Source organism: Trachemys scripta, chromosome 16, assembly GCF_013100865.1.
Source record: "Trachemys scripta elegans isolate TJP31775 chromosome 16, CAS_Tse_1.0, whole genome shotgun sequence".
Classification (NCBI taxonomy): domain Eukaryota; kingdom Metazoa; phylum Chordata; order Testudines; family Emydidae; genus Trachemys; species Trachemys scripta.
In genome coordinates, this window is record NC_048313.1 from 26,503,715 (window position 1) to 26,523,315 (window position 19,601).

Below are 19,601 nucleotides of genomic sequence, written 5' to 3' on the forward strand. Positions count from 1 at the left end.
TGGGTGGCAGGGAGGGCAGAGCAGTAATGGAGGGATCTGGCGCCCCCTTTGCTAGCAAGGGATGCCACTCTGCCCCATGGAAACCCCCCTTTTTAATGGTCAGACCTCAGAGGGCCGTGCCCCCAGCAGAGAATGCCCCGGGGACCCTGAAGGGAAAACCCAGCCATGGATCGCACCCCCAAGCACGGCTGGTGCTGACCAAGGGCTCGGTGTGTCCCCACCCTCCTTCCCCTAGGACCTGGCACAGTGCGTGAACGAGATCAAGAGAGACAACGAGACCCTGAAACAGATCACCAACTTCCAGCTCTCCATAGAGAAACTGGTGAGTCCCTGGGCCACAGCGACTGCCTTTGCTGCTTCCCTCAGTCTTCTTCTTTCTTTTTCCCTTCTTCCTTGTCTGTTTGTTCCCTCCTTCATTCCTTCAGTCACTTTTCCTCTTTCATTTGTTTATTCCTCCATTTCTTTCTTCCTGCATTCATTCATTCATTCTTCTTCCACCATGTTTCACGTTTGCTCCTTTATCCATTTGTTTCTTTATTCGTTCATTCTTCCTCTTTCAATCTTGCATTTGTTCGCGCCTGTATTTATTCATTCCTTTACTTGTTCGTTCATTTCTCCTGTCTCGTCCTTTTGTTCGCTCCTTTATTTGTTTGTTCCCTCAATCATTCTTCCTCTTGTTCCTTTTTTGTTCTTTTATTCATTTGTTCTTTTTTGTCATTCATTCGCCTGTTGTTGGTTCTTTCATTCATTGATTAGTTCGTTTTCCCTCTTTCATTCATTTTCTTTGTTCTCTCATTCTTTTTCCTTCATTTTCATTGTTTTACTCCTTTCCTTTCATTTTTTTGTTCATTTCTTTTCAGTCGCGCGTTCTCTTTAATGAACTAATCATATCAAACGACCGAAATTGTCTTTTTAAATTATTTTTTCCCAGCCGACTGTATCCCTTTTCTCCTCTCCCCTGGAATACGTATATACAATACGAACCGGAGTGTGTGTTATACACATTCAACAGCTTCCGGCTGGCTGGCCATTGTTAGAGCTGCCTCTAGACCAGTTCCCTTTCCCCGCTCCTACTGGTCGCTGTGGGATTTCTAGAGCAGAAGGTCCCAGCATTATCGCTACCACCCTTTGTACAGCTCTAGGAACCTTGTGCAGCCTCATATATAATATGGCCCCCCATGGAGTGAACCCAGGACCCAGCACAGAGGTTTTCCCTCTTTAGCTATAAGAGTGACTCCATCATCCAGTAGCAGTCATAGACTCTTACCGTCTTCGGGCCAGCCATAAGGGAGGTATATGGCATCTGTTCAGTCTGCTGGTTCCATACATCTCAGACTGAATTCCTGTAAGATGGTTTGGTTTTCTGTCCCCCTTCTCTTAGTCACAGTCCCTGGCTCAGTACGGGAGGCCGAAGATTGACGGGGAGCTAAAGGTCACCAGCTCTGAGAAACGCTCCAAGACGGACAGGTGAGCGCAGGCAGAGAGCTAAGCTGTGTGGTTTTGAGTGGCAGCAGCGCGGCCTAGTGGACAGAGCACTGGACGGGGATTCAGGAGACCCAGGTTCTACTATCACTGGCCTGCTGGGTGACCTTGGGCATGTCACTTAACGGGGAATGGGGGCTGAATCGACGCTGGAGGGCTTCCCCATGCAATACAGATACGATCAATAAACCCCCTAAGTCATGGAAGGTTGCCATCTTGATTTAAGGTCGTACAAGTAGTTTACAAACTCTTTTACCTCCTTGAGCTGTGGGGCCAACGCCAGGGCTAATCCCATTACTCTGAGGCTGCTGACTTTCACCAGAAGGGACCATGATGCATCTGATCACGTGACAAGTGTCTGGGACAGCGGTTCTCGGGCCGGGGCCCATGGCAGCCATCTCTGCGACCGACAGACCCAAACCGGGGCTCCGGCGCGCAAGCTGCTAGAGCTCTGGGCCCCCATTCAGCAACCCATTTAAGCACATGCTGAGATTTAAGTCACTTGGACTGCTCCCGTGCTTAGAAGTCAGCACGTGCTTCCGGCCTCCGTTCAGGAACGCAGCCCTATTCAGGAAGGGCGCTTACGCACATGTTTAAGTGCTGTCCTGAACTGGGGTTTAAGCACCAGTGTTTTCAAGGTATAACACAGAGGTGGCCAACCTAAGCCAGATGTTACCAATGTACATTGCCAAAGAGCCACAGTAACACATCTGCAGCCCCCCATCATCTCCCCCACCCCTGCTCCCAGTGCTTCCCACCCACCGGCAGCCCTCCTCACACCTCCCGATCAGCTGTTTTGTGGCGTGCAGGAGGCTCTGGGGGCGATGGGGGAGGAGCGAAGGCACGGCAGGCTCAGGGGAGGGGGCGGGAAGGGGTGGAGTCGGGGCAGGGCCTGTGGCAGAACCAGGGGTTCAGCAGTGAGCACCCCCGGCACATTGGAAAGTTGGCACCTGTAGCTCCAGCCCCGGAGTCGGTGCCTAGACAAGGAGCCGCATATTAACTTCTGAAGAGCGGCGTGTGGCTCCGGAGTCACCGGTTGGCCACCCCTGGTAGAACGTGTCTTAGGGCCATTCAAAATCTGGCCTGTCCTGTTTTATTGGCGGGGTTGGTCGGATTCTTTTCAGTTTCAACAAAAAAAAAAAAGGCTTTTCATTGAAAACCAACGTGGGGGTGGGGAAATGCCCTTGCTGGACATAATGATTCCTCTACAACGAAATATTTTTCAGAAATAATGTGTATCGACAATTCAAACGGACAACCAGGGTTGGGTTGGTTGGCTTTTTGGCCCACGGTTTTTTTTGGGCAGGGAAATTTTGATAAACCCCCAATTGATTTGATTTTCGGGGGGGGGGGGGGGAATTTCCTGCAAATAAAACAAAATAAAAGTAATTTGCGGTCTTGAACCGCCTCCCTTCTGCCTATTTCAAGAGCAAGCTCTGGGGCAGCTGGGGGAATCTAGAGCAGATACGGTCCTTAATAGTGTCAGCCTGAGATCCAGAGAATAGCAAAGGATGGAGAACATGTCCCAGGAGCCTGGCGCTTAGAGAAAGCCAGAGAACAGCCAGCGTTTCAGTGCAGACACTCACCGGAGGGTTCTCCTATCGCGTAGCTAATCCACTTCCCTGAGAGGTGGTAGCTAGGCTGATGGAAGAATTGTCCCTTCAGCCTAGCGCTGTCTGCACTGGGGTTTAGATCAGCTTAACTTCCTCGCTCAGGGGTGTGGATGTTTGAGTGACGTAGTTGGGTGGACTTCATTTTTGCATGTAGACCTGGCTTAAGTGTACGGCCTCCCATTGCATCCAGATTAGGGCTAAAGTCTTGGGGCTCCTATAAGCCGGATGTGCGTTCCTCCCGCCCCCTGCCCATCTGTGGCTCATCTTCTGTCTTCATCCCTCTCCGTGTCGGGGCCTGTTCCTTGCAGGTACGCCTTCCTCCTGGACCAAGCCCTGCTCATTTGCAAGCGGAAAGGGGACTCCTACGAGATGAGGGATTTCATCGACCTCCATACTTACCAGATCCGGGACGACCCCTTGGGAGAAAAGGACAATAAGAAGGTAACGCTGCGGGTGTGTGTGTGTGTGTGAGCCGGAGCCTCTCCCACCCTGCTAACACAACATGTGTGCACTCCATCCTGCACATCCATACGCCAGGCCCACACTTACACAGAGCAGGTATTTCCCTCCAGTAGGGGGCAGCAACCACACACATACAGAGTCTGCACCATTTCCACTTTGGCCTAAGGCGTCTCCTTAGCTTGACTGATCCCAGTATTTGCCCCTGCACTGGCTCCTCTTCCCCCCGGCTCAGCCCTTTTCTGCTCCTGGGTTGGAGCTAATGAGACCTGCCAGTTCTGGCTGCCAGGGAGAGTCAGCAAAATAACTCACACTCCGAGTCCCTCTGCTCTAACCCTGGGCACATTCCTCCCAACAGCCAGGACTAGAACCCAGGAGTCCCGGCTTCCACGCACACTCTGCTCTAACTACTAGTCAACGCTCCTTCCAAAAGCCAGGAGGAGAATCGTGGTAGTCTGACTCCTGCTTCCCTAGCTGTAATCACTAGACTTCACTCCCCTCCCAAGGCTGGGAATAGACCCCAGGCATCCTGGCTCCCCACTCCCTTGCTCTAATTTCTAGTCCACACTGCCCCTTTCTGCTGCTGGTGTGGGGAGGGAGGGAGAGGGAATCTGGTTTCACGTCTCTCTTTGAGTCCCCTTGTCTGATATGCAATTACTGGGAAGGTGGGACCCCCCCCCATGAGTTCCAGGGGGACTGTTAAACATCCATGTGCTTGTCTTTTCCAGTGGACTCACATGTTCCACCTGATCTGTAGTTATGGGACCCAGGGCTACGAGCTCTTCTTCAAGACGCGAGAGCTGAAGAAGAAGTGGATGGAGCAGTTTGAAATGTCCATGTACGTTCCTCCCCACACACACCCTCACTCCCATCCCTGCCCACTGATTCTCCACAGATTCGTTGTCAAAAATCTGTCCCAGCCCTTCTCTGAAACTTCCCTGCCACATCCTGTCCCCCGTCCCCCGCTCGTTTGGTTGTGGCTTGCTAGATTGTTAGTGGTAAAGTGCCAGGCGCTGCACAGACACACAGTGAGAGACAGGCCCTGCCCCAGCTGAGATCAGGGCCCCGCTGTGCCAGGCGCTGCACAGACACACAGTGACAGACAGTCCCTGCCTCAGCTGAGATCAGGGCCCCGCTGTGCCAGGCGCTGCACGGACACAGCGAGAAACAGTCCCTGCCCCAGCTGAGATCAGGGCCCCGCTGTGCCAGGCGCTGCACAGACACATAGGATAAATCTACGCTCTGAGCTGCGGCTGTAATGTCGAGCCCGAGCAAACGTACCTGTTCTAGGTCTGTTCAAGCCATGCACTAAAAATGGGAGTGTAGCCGTCCAAGCCCGTAGGCACGTTCTCAGGGCGGCCAGCTCCTCCCGCTCCTCACACCACTGCTATTTTTAACGCGCCGGCTCCATCATATCTAGGGCACAAAGTGCTCCTGGGTACTACCGTAATATTCAGTGCCTAGCACAAAGGGGAGCTGGCCAGCGACTGGGGCGCCTAGATGCTACCGTAATACACCTAATAAATAACAATAATAACGCATAACTTGGTCTGTCTCTCTCCCCTGATCCCCGTAGCTCCAATATCTACCCCGAAAACGCCACGTCCAATGGCCACGACTTCCACATGCACTCCTTCGAGGAGAATGCGTCCTGCAAATCCTGCCAGATGCTGCTCAGGTAGGAGCTGCCCGGATCCTGGTGCAACCCCGCCTGGGACATGTGCATCCCCCACGCCCGCTGCTGGTCTGCACTACGGCTCTCGGCTAAGGCCAAGCCTGTATTCGGGGTTAATTTGTGGGGTAGGGCTGAACTGGGAATGGGGCATGGGGAGGTAAGGGTTAATAGGGCAGGGCGGAAGGGTGGGGGGGATGACTTCAAGCCCCGATTTATCACGGCGACTCTAACACACCCATGTTCTCTCTTTTGGCCGTGCAAACAGGGGCACGTTCTACCAGGGCTATCGCTGCAGCCGATGCAAAGCCCCAGCTCACAAGGAGTGTCTGGGCCGGGTATCCCCCTGCGGGAAGTCGAGCTCAGGTATGTGTCTGCGTCCAGCCCAGGTCAGCAGCGTTGGCGGGCTGTACAACTCTGTTCCCACTACCTGAGCCTGCCTGCGGCCAGCCCTCCTTAGAGCATCCCGGAAACTAATCAGCTGATTCCCAGGGGGCCTTATTTGAAGAGTTGGGGGCAAGGGATTGTGGGATGCATCTAGGCCATGAAGTGCAATGCCTTCTGGGATGCATCTGGTTCAAGTGTTGCAAGGGATTGTGGTATGCAGTTGGGACAAAGTGGTGCAAGGAATTCTGAGATGCCTCTAGGCCATGAGGTGCAAGGGATTCTGGCACGCAGCTGGACAAAGTCATGTAAGGGATGCACAAAGTGGTGCAAGGGATTCTGGGATGCATTTAAGCCGTGAGGTGCAAGGGATTCTGGGATGGATCTGGGCCAAGCAAGGGCTTGTGGGATGCAGCATGGACAAAGTGGTGCAAGGGATTCTGGGACGCAGCCGGGGCATGGCAGCACAAAGGATTCTGGGATACATCTGAGGAGGGTGCAGTTGCAAGTGGCTGAATACAGGAGCAGAGGAAGGAAAGGGTTGGCCTACAGGCACTAGTTAACCCCTTCACTGCTGCTGCTGCTCTGTATCACCATCTGTGCCGCAGTCCCATGCCGCTAAGGTACCAGTGGGGTGACAAAGGGGCACCATGTGGGACAGGAGGTGGGTTTTCTAACCCAGCCTCCCTGGCACATACTGGTCACCCACAAACAGAAATACAATTCTGCTTTAATTTAGTCTGAGAACTCTTAGGGTGAGATTTCAGAACTATCGAGTAATCATTTTCCCTCTTTTCTGTTTAATCCAGATTATGGGTCTACGCTGAAAAAGGTAAACAAACAAACCAACCCTGAACAACCTTAAATCTGTTAGGGAGAAAACGCTCTCATCTGAGGGGTGGATTATTAGTTGTATTGTGGTAGGAGCTAGAGACCCCAGCCGAGACTGAGACTTTTATTGTGCTGGGCTCCTGTGGGGACAAAAACACATAGTAAGAGACTGGGTCTGTCTTTTTGTTCTGTGTCTGTACAGGGCCTAGCACAACGGAGTCCTGGGCTTGGGGAGGGGGCGGGGATCCTACACGTACCGTAATACACCTAATAAATAAGAATAAGAATAAAGTAGGAGGGTTTGGAAACTGAGGCATGGAGCGGGGAGGGGATTTGGCCAGGATGACACAAGTCAGAGTTGGAAATAGAAGGCAGGTCTCTTGATTCCCAGTCCAGTGCTCTAGCCATTGGGCAATACTGACTTTTAATCCAGGTTCCCTTCACCTCAGCTCATTTGCTGCTTGGCTCTCTCTCCTTATACTGTTTATCAGACAGACACTGCACCTAATTTCTCGCTCACCAGCGCCTTATTTTACACCAGCGATGCTTTAGGGTGAGTGAAGAGCCAGGCCTTGTGGCTGATGGGAGAGAGCACATGGGAGATGTAATCCAGCCAGGGAAGAAAATGGGGACACGAGGCCACTGAACTACAACTCCCATGAGGCACTGGGGCAGTATATTGAAATTTTCAGGCTGGCGCTGGGGTTGAAGAAAAATAGATATTTTTCTGCAGAAAGCTGACACTTTTCATGAAACATGGAGTTTCTCAGAAAAAACCCAAATGGAAAATTTGGGGGATCAGCCCCCGTCACAGCCTAAGTGGCGGCATCAGGAGATCACAGACCCCTGCCCCATGGTTAATTAGCAATAAGTGATGCAGGACAAGGGCGATCTTTACATGCTGAGGGTCTAGAGATTGGATGCAAAGGAGCTTGGTCCTAGTTTATGTTATGCTGCTAGGGCAGTCACCGGGAATGGGGATCAAACCTGGGTCCTCTGGGTCTAAAACCTGACCTAGCAGCAGGTGCGTCAGCCTCTGTCTGTGGCTTAGCTGCCATTAGAAGGGGATTCATTACCACATGGGGGGTGGTTATATTTGCCTTGCTGAGCCCTCCCCTAGTACCACACTGACCTAAGTCCCTCCTCAAGCCCCACCCTCTTACTCCAGGTCTGCTCATAATACTACACCCCCCGCTGATTTATAGCAGGGTCTGTGTCCGCTGAACTGCAGACAGATCCCACACAGCCTCCTTGTCTGAGCCAGACTCCTTGTCTTCCCTCTGCAGAATAAATCCAACCGACACACGCAGGAGAGAAAGAAGAACGAACTCGGTAAGTCCTGTGGCAGGCACCCACTCTCATGCTTCAGGGCAGGCAGGGGGGTCAGGAAGGAATTTCCTTTGTTGTAATCAGCAGTCCTGATTAGGCCAGGTGTGATGGAGACCCCTATTGGTGACACCAGGAACTGCAGCCTGGAGAGAGCCGAGGGTCTGCTCTGGGTCTAACGCCTCAATAAAGGATCCCCCTTTAAGTTCTGCTAGGTCTGCTGTACTACGAGTGACTGGAATGCTATAATCCCATCCCTCTGAAGTGTTGTACATGATGCAGTCCATCTGGGGAGCCTGCCCCATAGAGGAGGACATGTGGTAACTGAGCTACCATTCCCACAGGCTGGACACCGGACTAGTTGGATCCCTGATCTGTGCTGGGATGCTGAGCTCCAGCTCGGGGGAGCTCTGGGTCAATGAGGGTTCAGGAGACAATAAGCCCTTAACATACACCATCCTGCATGCAGAATCCCCGTCCTGGAGGGGCAAATGGGGCCTGCCTCAGGGCTGTCTCTCTATCCCCCCTGTAGACCACGGGGAGGATTTTCTGTCCCCCTCACACCGGGAAGATGTGACCATCCACATGTGTCCATGTAGCAGGTGGGAGGAGCACTGGGCGCAGATGCTGCCGGGTGGCAGGCGTTTGCTGCAGGGAGATACATCGGGTTGCCCCGTGACCGGTTCCTTGACAATGCCTTTGTTTCCTTAGGGCTGCCCAAAATGGAGGTTTGCCAGGAGTATTACGGGCTGCCCCCGCCACCCGTGGCATTTGGCCCATCGCTGCGACTCAACATGGGGGACATTGTGGAGCTGACCAAAGCCGAGGTGGAGCAGCTCTGGTGGGAGGTAGGTATCTCCGCCGCCATCCACCCACCACTCCGTGTGCCCCGATGGAGACACACTGACTAGAATAGCGGTTCCTGAACGTTCAATCTCACTGATTCCCACCACCCCATAACTACATCACTGGACCCGCTGCTGGAGGGTGAACCAAATACAGCATCTTCCATGTGGCGTGACCTCATATGCACAAGGTCATGCTGCACAGAGGACGCCATTTTGTGGAGCAGGTTCCAGACATGTTTAGATTTGGTTTGGCTACTCACTTGGACTCGCAACCCAATTGCTGATGGTGCGACCCCACTTGGGGTCGCGACCCATAGTTTGGGAACTGCTGGACTAGAGGAATTGCACGTAAATTTGGTCAGCGGGGACTTGAAGCTGGGACTTCTGGTTCCAAAACCACAGGGCTCCGCCCCATGAGGACCTTCCATTGTGATGGCTGGTCCATCCAGAGGGTAACAGTCTGACTACGGTTATGTTCACGGCATGCAAACCAAGATACTAGATAAACCCAGAATACTCTTGCTGGAAGGTTGCAGTGTAACACAACTTTATTTCTTTGAATCCAGAATGATAACACACAAGAACCCCAAAACAGAGAGAGACAAAACAGGCTTCTCCCTGAGAAATAACTCACCCCACCTTACTCTAGGCTGGCTGGCTGCAATCTAACTGTTGCTAGGCCCACATCTCAGAGCTTCCTACAGAGCTCCCTGCCCATAAGCAGGACCAGGAACACCCCCGCCACCACCACCCTCTGAGCATTTAAAGGGATAGCGTACAGTTGCAATACAGTTTTCAAGATGCCGCAAGTTAGTGCAATTGGCTAATGGAGCTCACTTTAGCTCACGTGGGAGGGGTCTGTTTGTCAGGGCTGACATTCCAGCAGTCAAGCCCTGCTGATGACGGTTGCTGGGATCCTTATAGAGCTCATGGTAAGAAATGATGGCGGGGAAGGGTGTCTTTAAAATCAGCTGTTAAAGAGGAGAGCAGCATAAATCAATTAGTGCTTTAGCCTCTTGTTGTTCGGGAGGCCGGGCAGCATCAGGCACCGAATGATGAAACAGAATAAGCAGCCCCCTTTGGCAGGGTCACCCATGCCTTGTCTTCTCCCAGTTAATTCCCAGAGCCCTGATCTCAGTCGGGGTCTGTGCAGCACCTGGCACGATGGGGGCTCTGATCTCAGTCAGGGTCTGTGCAGTGCCCGGCACAAAGGGGGCTCTGATCTCGGTGCTGGCTCTGATCAGAGATGCTGAGTGTTAGGCAGGTTTGATCCAAAACCCGCTGGAGCCAGTGGAAAAGATGCCCACTGACTTCAGTGGGGGTTGGCTCAGGCCTTCAGACTAGAGCTGGTTGGAAAAAGGGGGCTTTTTCCTGTGCAAAATGTTCAACTTTGGGGCAAAAAAATTAAATATTATGGTTGGGGACTGTAACCCCGGTGCCTTGTGGGAGTTGTAGTTTGGTTGCATCATGTTCCCATTTCTCTTCCAAAGGCCAGGCTTCCTGGTCAGCCTACATCTCCCATGATGCACCACAGTCTGCCCTCATGGTGAGGGGAGACGGTTGCATCATGGGAGGCCCTGACCATGGTACATCCTGGGAGAAGTAGTTTGGCTGGGGAGCCTGGCCCATAGCGAGTGGGGGCACGAGAAAACTAAACTACAGTTCCCAAGAAACACCACGTCGGGATAGCCGAATTGAAATATTTCTGCTCTCGGCTTAAACATCCAGCCTACAATAGTCCCTCTGCAAACCAGGCCAAGAGCAGCCACCTTGGCCTCTTCCCTGATAGCTCTTTACGATAGATCTGACGTGCATTGGCTTCCGCTTTGCAGGGCAGAAACACATCCACGAATGAGATCGGCTGGTTCCCATGCCAAAAAGTCAAACCGTATGTGTGTGTGAGTAGCAACTCCTTTCACATTTGCTCAATTAGCTATTAAACGCTGGATGTTTTTGTAGGGTCTCTAAATTCCTAGGACAAGTTTTGGTGGGTTGTGTCTGCTTTGGGGACAAAGGGCAGATGTCAGTCTACAATCCAGAATGCTTAGCAGCAGAAGAAAGGGTGGGTTTTGTGGGTAAGGTGCTGGAGCGGTGCTCAGATTTGAGTGAAATTCTTGGCTCTGCCACAGACTGAATGTTTGGGACTTGGGCAAGTCACTTAATCTCCTTGTATCTCAGCTCCTCATTTTTAAATTGGGTATAATAATTCTTTCTTTGTGTACATGCTGTCTGGGGCAGGAACTGTCTTTCACTATGTGGTCTGGGCAGCACCTGGGGCCCTGGGGTCCTGATCTTGGGGAAGGTCTATGCAGTGCCTGGGACAATGGGGTCCCATTCTTTGTACCATTATATAAATCATTTAAAAAAAAATTGAATTATTTGTGATGTGACACTGGGAGCAAAATGAAACTCCAGAATAACGGAGCACTGACATCAGCTCTCCTGGGTCAGACTTAACTCTTTCTTCTCTGTTTTATTTACTGCAAGAAAATAAAACTTCTTTCTTTTCCCTCCCAGAATCCTCCCCCGGATTTTTCTGTTTATCTTTGGTAAGTAAAATGATAGAACTGAAACATTTCTGCATCTACATAATTTACTGCTGTTTAATCTGGAGTCCAGCCTTGTGACTCTATGCTCTATGAAATCACAGACTGTCTTAAACCAGCTTGAGTTCCAACTTTGCCTCCGTTGTTTACCAGGAGACCACACCCTAGCTGGTATGGGATACAGCCCACAGCGACATCTAGTGGCTGAATCATAGACTTCAAGTAATAACTCCTGTGTGAATGTCCCTACTTGCAGGTACGCGGGACCTATGGAGAGAGCAGAGGCGGAGCAAATCCTCACGAACCGTTCAGACGGCACGTTCCTGGTGCGGCAGAGGGTCAAGGACGCAGCCGAGTTTGCCATCAGCATCAAGTAATCCTAACCTTAATAACAGCTTCTAAAGAGCAACGTCTTTGTGTGCGTGAATAGCCTGCCTCTCAGGGAGAACTCTTTTGGGCCCTTCCCTATAATGCAAACACCAGAGGGCACTTAACAAAATTAAATGCCCACCTGGTAAAAGTAAATATTTTTATATGCAACAGGTAGTTAACCTGTGGGACTCCCTACCTCATGATTTTATGAAGGTCATTTGCTTCATAAGTTAAGAAGCTAGGGTTAGATATTTAAAAATAGCATCTCCAACAGCACCAGCTAGGGGAGCAGGGAAAAGTACCTCCTGCTGCAGTGCATACGATGATCTTCCATCCGGATGTGCTTCCCATTTGAGGTGGGATACAAGGCCAGAGCTGTGCCATTATGGAGAATCCTGTATTCCTAGGGCCAGAGCGCGAGCCGGCATAAATCGGTGTTGCTCCATTGGAGTCGGTGGGGCCAGATCCCCATCTTAGTGCTTTCTGAAAGACCCCATGAGAGAGAGTACGGTGTGTGCCTCTCTTCTGTAACAAGCTGCATCTACCCTCCACGCACAAAGCTCTGCCCTTCCCCGAGAGCAGACAGCTAGACATGTAAAGGTGCAATACACTGGAAAATGACAGCTGGTGAGATCGTTAGGAAACCAGCGCCCCCCTGAGAGCTGGTGTCTGTGCCCCCAGGTTTAATGTAGAAATCAAACACATCAAGATCCTGACGTCGGAGGGGCTGTACCGCATCACGGAGAAGAAGGCGTTCAAAGGACTCATAGTAAGGACTGAGCGGATTTCGCATCCGACGCTTCAACTCCGTCTTCACTGGAAGGCGCCGGCCACTGGGGGAAATGCTTAGTGCAACCCCAGCTGCTTAGCCCTCAGGAAGGCAGTATGGTGTACTGAATAGAGCAGGAGGGGCTGGGAGTCAGGACTTTTGGGTTCTGGTCCCAGCTATGGGAGGGGAGAGGGGGCTAGTGGGTTAGAGGAGGAGGCGGCTGGGAGTCAGGACTCCTGGGTTCTATTTCTGGCTGGAGGGGCCGGGGGAGTGGGGTCCAGCTGTTACTGTCTCTGCTTCTGCTCCTGGAGAGAAGGAATCGCCCCCTCTCTGTGCTTCCTCCCTAGGAGCTGGTGGAGTTTTACCAGCACAACTCCCTGAAAGACTGCTTCAAAACCCTGGACACCACGCTGCAGTTCCCGTTCAAGGAGCCCGAGCGGAGGGGCATCTCCAGACCTCCCGGTAGGGTGCTCGGGGGCCAGTGCTGAAGCCAGGGTGGGGAGACCTCAAGAGCCCCCCCCAGCGCTGCAGGATCTCAGCCCCCGGGGTTCTTGGGATAGATCCTCATGACCGGGATGGAAATATCCCCCAAAACATTTTTCTTGAGGGACAGTGACTTTTCAATCCACATTTTTGCCCCCCCTTCTAGTTTTTGTCAAATTTCCAGGGTTTAGTGGGGGGGACACCCCAAAATTGGGGTTTTCAACAAAAATGGGAAAATTTCGACAAAACCAGGATTAAATGTCGTGAGGCAAAACCCGCCATTTCCCAGCCCCAACTCAAATCCCTCATCCTGGTCGGTTGCTGGTGTGTGGGCGCTTGTCGAAATGTCCGTAAAGGGGCTGGGGCAGCCCCCAGCTGGTGAGGGTAGTAGCCAGGGTGAGGGTGGTCCGTGCTCCCTGCTGGACCTGCCAAAGGCTCCGTTGCAAAGAAGAGGGGGATATTCTGGGCTGCGTCTCTAGTGCGGATGGGAGATGTTACAGTGTGGGGGAGCCATGCGGCCATGGCCCCCAGCAGTGGTACCCTCTATCCTGGTGCATAGACTCCACCCTGGTGGTCTCTTGAAATTAACCCTCTGCGGCCCAAGCCCTCGGAGCCCCAGGAGGGGAGAGAGCCAATCTTTCATCATCTTTCACTGCCTCCAGCCATGTGGTGGGTGACGAGCGCTTCCGGGCGCCGCTCGCTTTCCAAGATGCCACCAACGGGGTGGATCGTTATTTGAGGGTGTCCGGTCCTGGCACAGCCGTCTCTAGCGTGGGTCTGTCCCCTTGCAGCAGGAGGACTGAAGTACTTTGGGTCGGCGAAGGCTCGCTACGATTTCTGCGCGCGGGACCGGACGGAGCTGACGCTCAAGGAGGGCGACATCATAAAGATTCTGAGCAAGAAAGGGCAGCAGGGCTGGTGGAAAGGGGAGATCTACGGCCGGGTGAGTGCACCGCCGAGTGGGGGTTGGGATTACAGCCCCCTTTGACATCAGAACAGGCCTGACCTAGCCCGTCCACAAGGGGGCAGTGTTACACACACATACACGCATACGACCCGCTCTGACATATCCCATCCAGCAGGGAGCAGCGTTCTTCTGTACATCACTCTCTATAGACCCATGCGTCTGAGCAGCGCTGTCATATTCCATCCAGTTCTGTGCAAGCACCCCCGCCCCAAACACACTTGTGAGCAGGTGTAATCATCTCCTACTCAGCAGGGGGCAGCACTCACAATCCACACATGTACACACGCAATCCGCACCCAAAGATGTGCTCACGCACACACAATCCTTGCACACCTACACACACATTCCTCTCGCATGTGCACGCACGTGTGCACACGCATATACAATCTCCATATGCATGCACATGCACGATCCCCCCCACACGCGTGCACACGCACAATCGCTCCACATGCACGCGCCCATGCGCCCACACGTTCTGATGCATCTGGTAACAATGAACACCTAGTGTAGATATAGGATGCCAAGAAAGCTGTGGCCAACCGGCCAACTTCAATGGTACTTTGTCTCCCCCTAGTGGTGGCTGGGCAGTAGCTGGGGCTTTTAGGTCAAGCAGTAGAGACTGGTGCCTTTAGATCCAGAGGTCCAAAGTTCAATCCCTGCTACTCATGCCTCATGACAGTGGCCCCGTGCCACATGGCATGGCCAGCAGATCTCACCACAGCATTGGGGATAGCACACAGATCTTCCGGCTGCAAAAACAAGCCAAGTTACAGGAGAATCCCTGTTAGCTCCTAGCAGTACAGGGCTTATGACACACAGGTAAGCAGCACCCATCCCATCCAGAAGAGGGCAGCAATGTGTATACAGCACATGGGCCATGTTCCAATGGCTGTTTTGTGATAACAATTCCACGTCTCACTGTGTTTGCCCCTCCTAGGTTGGCTGGTTCCCAGCGAATTATGTAGAGGAAGATTATTCGGAATATTGCTGAGGTCTGGAGCCCTGTGTAATTTCCCCCCCCCCCACCGAGATCATGACCCACAGGATTCCCGACGCTGCCCGGCACTCACACCCTGAGCTTGCGCGGCGCCAGGCCCGGAAGGGGTCTCTGTAGCAGGAAGAAATGTGTTGGAGGAAGTGCGGCGGGGAGTAGCACCCCGGGACTATTAATTTATGAACTTTCGGATCCCTCTTCTCTTTCCCTTCTCTCACGCATGTAAAGGAAGTTTTGTGTTGAATAAACTGGATGGGTGGACAGGCTGGGGATGTATCGGCTGTCACCCTGCACCCAAGAGCCCTTTTCTCTCCAGTCCATAATCCGACTGCCCCATCAGGCACAGGTGTATGGAGCCCAGAGGGCTGCTACCACGGGAATGGGTAGGAGGCTGTCCCCTGGAGAGGGAGGATCCCTTGCCGACTGCCACCTTTATATTCCCTCCAGCATAGGCAGAACCCAGATGGCACCAGGCTCATGTGTTTGCCATTAACCCTTTACTAAACTGGTCAGCAGGGTGAGGCAAGGCATGAGGGGGAGCGACTTATGAGCCAGGAACAGAGCCCAGGACACCTGACAGCCACGCCCCTCTTCTAACCACCAGACCACACTTCCTCCCAGCACTGGGGTTAGATCCAGCAGTCCTGACTTTCAGCCCTTCGCTCTAAAGCGCTAAATTAAACCAGCATTAGAACCTGGGAGTCTTGACGTTCAGAGCCCCTCTGCTCTAACCACTAGGCCTGACTCCCCTCCCTGAGCTGGGAGGAGAACTCAGGAGTCCTGACTCCCATTCTCCCACCATGCTTTAATGTAAGGGTTCTCAACCTTTTTTGGCTGGCTCCCCCCTGAAAATATTTCAGGCTGTGATGCCCCCCCCCCCAAAATGATGACCCCCCCCGCCCCCATACCATGCCACCCTTACTTCTGGGCTGTTGCTGGAGGCAACGCTGCCTTCAGAGCTGGGCGCCTGGCCAGCAGCCACTGCTCTCCGGCCACCCAGCTTTGAAGAGCTCGGGCTGTCAGCCCTGCACAAGGCGGACAGTCAGAGCCCCGGCATGCATGGGGGCTTGCAGCCTGCAACCCCCCCCAATCACCTTGTGACCCCCAGTTTGAGAACCCCTGCAGCATCTAGACCCCACTCCCCTCCCAGAAGAGGGAAGAGAACCCAGGAGTCCTGAATCCCATTCCCCTCTAACTCACGAGCCCCCCTTCCATCCCCAGAGCTGGGAACGGAACTTAATGAAGGTGAAAAGGAAGCGGTTGTACGTTCCCCTCCTGTTTGTCCGCGGCTCGCTTCACTCATCCATTTCATTGCACTGTGCCGCCTAAACCCCAGGCCACGCAGGGTTTCCTCCCTTCTGCTCTACTAGCTCTGTGGTGGATTGTCCATAGGGTAGATCCTGGCACATGGACACCCTGTAGCATCAATTCCCAGCCACGCCAGGCCCGGTTCTGCGCTAGCATCCAAAGTAGCTACCCCTAGATGGCGCTGGTACCGCCAAGTGATGTGGTGGTGGTGAGGATAATGTGGGTCTCTCAGGAAACTGAGGCACAGAGCAGGGAAGCAGCTTGCCCCACCTCACCCAGCAGCAGAGACTGGCACAGAAGCCAAGTTGTGGGCGTGGCAGGTCAGTGCGTTGCCCGCTAGGCCCCACAAACACACAACCCAGGGAAATGCGGCCTAGGCCCAGTGGCCATGGGGGTTGGGAAGAGATAAAAGTGGGGTGGGAGAGTGTTGGGAACAGAGCCAGAATACAGGACAGCATTTCGCTGAGCTGCTGGTAAGTTCAACCCTGGCTCAGCATTTCCCCCGGGTCTTGAGTTTGTGCAATATTCCAGGAAACCCAAGGAAAACGGAAGCGCTGGGTTTCAAGCAGAACTCTGTGGCCTCGGGGTGTGTGTGTGTGTGTGCGTGCGTGCGGGCAGGCGGCACGGGACTTCGACCAAAGAAACCCGGGTTCTATTTCTCTGCTGCTAGGTGACCCTGGGCCAGTCCCGCCAGCTCCCCGAGCCTCAGTTTCCCCAACTGTAAAATGGGGTGAGTGATACTCGTCTCCTTTGCAATGTGCTCTAAGCGCTCATTATTGTGCTGCACAAACACCTACTGAGACCCGGTCCCGACTCTGATGAGCTTCCAGACTAACCAGACTAGCCCAGAATGAGAGGGGGAAGATAAGGTACAGTGCGGGGAGGGGATTCAGCCAGCGTCACTAGCCAAGCCTGAAAGAGATCCCAGGTCTGTGGAGCGCGATGCTGTAACCATTGGACCACCCCGCCTGTTAATCGGAGAGATAAATGGGCTGCCATTTATCCCTGCGGGAGTTGGCCAGGCGCCCTTTCCCGTCCCCCCTCAATCCCCCCCATTGTGTCTTTGGGGCTTTACACAACAAAAATACCACAATCCAGCTGGACCCAGCTTGGTGCACATTCACCAACGCGTGAAGCCCGGTACGCACCCCCGGCTGCTCTGGCGGCATCTAAACCAGAACACGGGGAGCACTAAGCGAGGGCTCACGTTATTTAAAGGGATACTGCCCTATTCCTGTACACTGCCAGCCCCCCTTCCCCCCGCAGGCCCGCTCCCACCCGAGCCCTGTTCCCCAGGTGTAACATCCTGAGCAGATGTCTCCTTGGCCTGAAAACCAAAATGCTTAAAGAAGCCCCACCAGGCCAGAAAGGTCGTTCGCCTCCTTGCCGCACCCAGGGCTTCCTGCTCCCAGGCAGCCCATCTCTGAGGCTGGCATCTCCGAGGGAATGCTGGCACGGCGGTAGCAGGAATTCATATTAACCAGCATTGGTAACTCCTAGCATGCACATGGCACTTGTTATTTCAAAGGAAGTCAGCCTCATCCCCCATTTTACAGATGGGGAAACTGAGGCACGGACATGCCAAAGGTCACGCAGCAGTGCCAGGAATAGAACCCAAGTCTCCTGAGGCTCGAGGCTGCGGTTGAGCCCACCACCCATCCTGCATCTTGGGCAAACCCCTTCCGTTCCCCTCCTCTGAGAGCGGCTCTGGGGAAGCGCTCTGCCCGTGCCTGACTCAGCACTTTTCCCAAGTGAAACTCTCTGTGTTTTGTCAGTTTCCCCAGTCGCATGGGCACGAGCCGGCTTGTTCCTCCAGCAGCGACGTCATCCCGGTCCCCTCCCGGCTTTGCAGACGGGGCGGTCTCAGAATTGGTTCCCCCCTCCACGCTCCTGCGAATCTCAGGGCTCCCGGCAGAACAGCAGAGGAAAACTGGGACAACCGTGTGGCCCAGGGAAGCACGGAGGGCCCGACCCGGCTTCCAGATCTGAACCCCTCTGCAGGCCGGACCGCTGAGCCAGTGGCGAGAGCCATCTACCTCGCTGCATGTATATCTCCATGGACTGCCTCCATCATCCTGTCACCTGCCCTCTTGCAGCCCCACAAAGCTTTCCTTGAGCTCTCCCTACACAGCACTCTGTCCAGCCCTCCCGGGCACGCAGAGCTCGCATCTCAGGCATCATCTGTGTGGTGAAATCCCCACATAGACTAGCCACGTCGTAAGCAGCTGGGCACAGCGTCTACCCGTCTATGGGCTCTGCTGTTGAGAAAGAGGCCTCAGAAATAAGCCCCGATGATGAAAAACATCCTGGATGAAATATGACCACAGACTTCTGGGCTCCAACTCCACTCAGCCTCCCCTTCCCAGGGCAGAAATCCACCCCCTGAGCACGTAGCTTTACGGCACCAGGATCTCCCGGCAGTATGCCCTCCCTTGTACATTATTATCCCCCGTTTCCCTTAGCGCTGGCTACATCCACAAAACCTTCTCTTTACTCAGGCAAGAAAATACCCCCAGTAACTCTACGTGGCAGTTACATTGGTGCGTCTTAGCCAAAGATATCAAAACGCTTTTCTTAAGTATCATTGCCCCATTTCACAGCTGGGGAAACTGAGGCACAGAGCAGCGGTGACTTGACCATATCACACAGCAAGTCAATGGCTGAGATGGGACTAGCAAGCAAACCACTGGATTCCCAGTCTAGTACTCAGACCTCTAGACCATGCTCTCAAAGTTAGGAACACGCCCCAAGAGACGTGCTCAGATAACTTGAGTATATTCCCAGAGCAGGGCTTCTGGGTTCGTTCCCTGAGTCCCAATCCTGTGCTCTCACCCCTAGGTAATACGCTCCTCCTAGAACTGAGAAGAGAGCCCAGGAGTCCTGACTCCCAGCCTCCCTCCCTGAGTTGAGGATAGAACTCAAGAGAAGAATGAAATGGAAAAACTCCAACTGACCCTTTTTCCACTGGACACTGCGGTTCCCTCGAAACGGAAACATTTGGATTCACCGAAATTTTGTCTTCGGATAAAAAGAAAAAAGTTCCGACAATGTCACATTTTTAACATTTTCGGAGCCAAATGGTTCACGTTTTCTTTTCAAAATGACTTCGCTTTTTGAAATTTGTATTTTGTGTTACGGTGGGTGCGTGTTGTAACGCAAGATAACGTTGTTGAAGCAGCAATTGAAATGAGACACCTTTTTCAAAATGAAACCTTTCCATCGGCCCCAATATGATTTTTTCCCCCAGAAATTTTTTCCACAGAGAATTTTGAAAGTTTTGGGTTTCATTCGTAAGTGGAATGAAAACAAAGTTTGAAATCATGGACGTCCTTTGCCAGGAATCTTGATTCCTACTCACAAGCTCTAGCTACTAGATAACACTGCCCTGGGAAGAGAACCCAGATGTCCAAATTCCAGCTTCCTGGTCTACCCATTAGCTCTTGAGCTAGGAAGAGACCCAGGAGTTTTGTCTCCTAGGCCCATACAAGGAGGATTGGGCCAAAAGAAATCTGATGAGGTTCAACAAGGACAAGTGCAGAGTCCTGCA

At 53.0% G+C, this 19,601-nt stretch overlaps 1 protein-coding gene across 4 annotated transcripts in view; it reads left to right on the forward strand.

Annotated features, from left to right (window-relative positions):
* Window positions 1–15,036, forward strand: part of VAV1 (vav guanine nucleotide exchange factor 1) — a 62,479-nt gene extending 47,443 nt beyond the window's left edge. For all 4 annotated transcript variants that reach the window (XM_034792826.1, XM_034792823.1, XM_034792824.1 and 1 more), the window contains 16 exons: window positions 236–322; window positions 1,382–1,467; window positions 3,404–3,536; window positions 4,283–4,392; window positions 5,131–5,232; window positions 5,495–5,592; window positions 6,420–6,442; window positions 7,728–7,773; window positions 8,479–8,615; window positions 10,448–10,513; window positions 11,133–11,164; window positions 11,418–11,534; window positions 12,215–12,302; window positions 12,650–12,764; window positions 13,577–13,728; window positions 14,690–15,036. In XM_034792826.1, coding sequence (XP_034648717.1) covers window positions 236–322; window positions 1,382–1,467; window positions 3,404–3,536; window positions 4,283–4,392; window positions 5,131–5,232; window positions 5,495–5,592; window positions 6,420–6,442; window positions 7,728–7,773; window positions 8,479–8,615; window positions 10,448–10,513; window positions 11,133–11,164; window positions 11,418–11,534; window positions 12,215–12,302; window positions 12,650–12,764; window positions 13,577–13,728; window positions 14,690–14,743 — 1,446 coding nt within the window. In that variant the 3' untranslated portion in view covers window positions 14,744–15,036. The remainder of the gene's footprint in view (window positions 1–235; window positions 323–1,381; window positions 1,468–3,403; window positions 3,537–4,282; window positions 4,393–5,130; window positions 5,233–5,494; window positions 5,593–6,419; window positions 6,443–7,727; window positions 7,774–8,478; window positions 8,616–10,447; window positions 10,514–11,132; window positions 11,165–11,417; window positions 11,535–12,214; window positions 12,303–12,649; window positions 12,765–13,576; window positions 13,729–14,689) is intronic.
* Window positions 15,037–19,601: the final 4,565 nt, after the last annotated feature.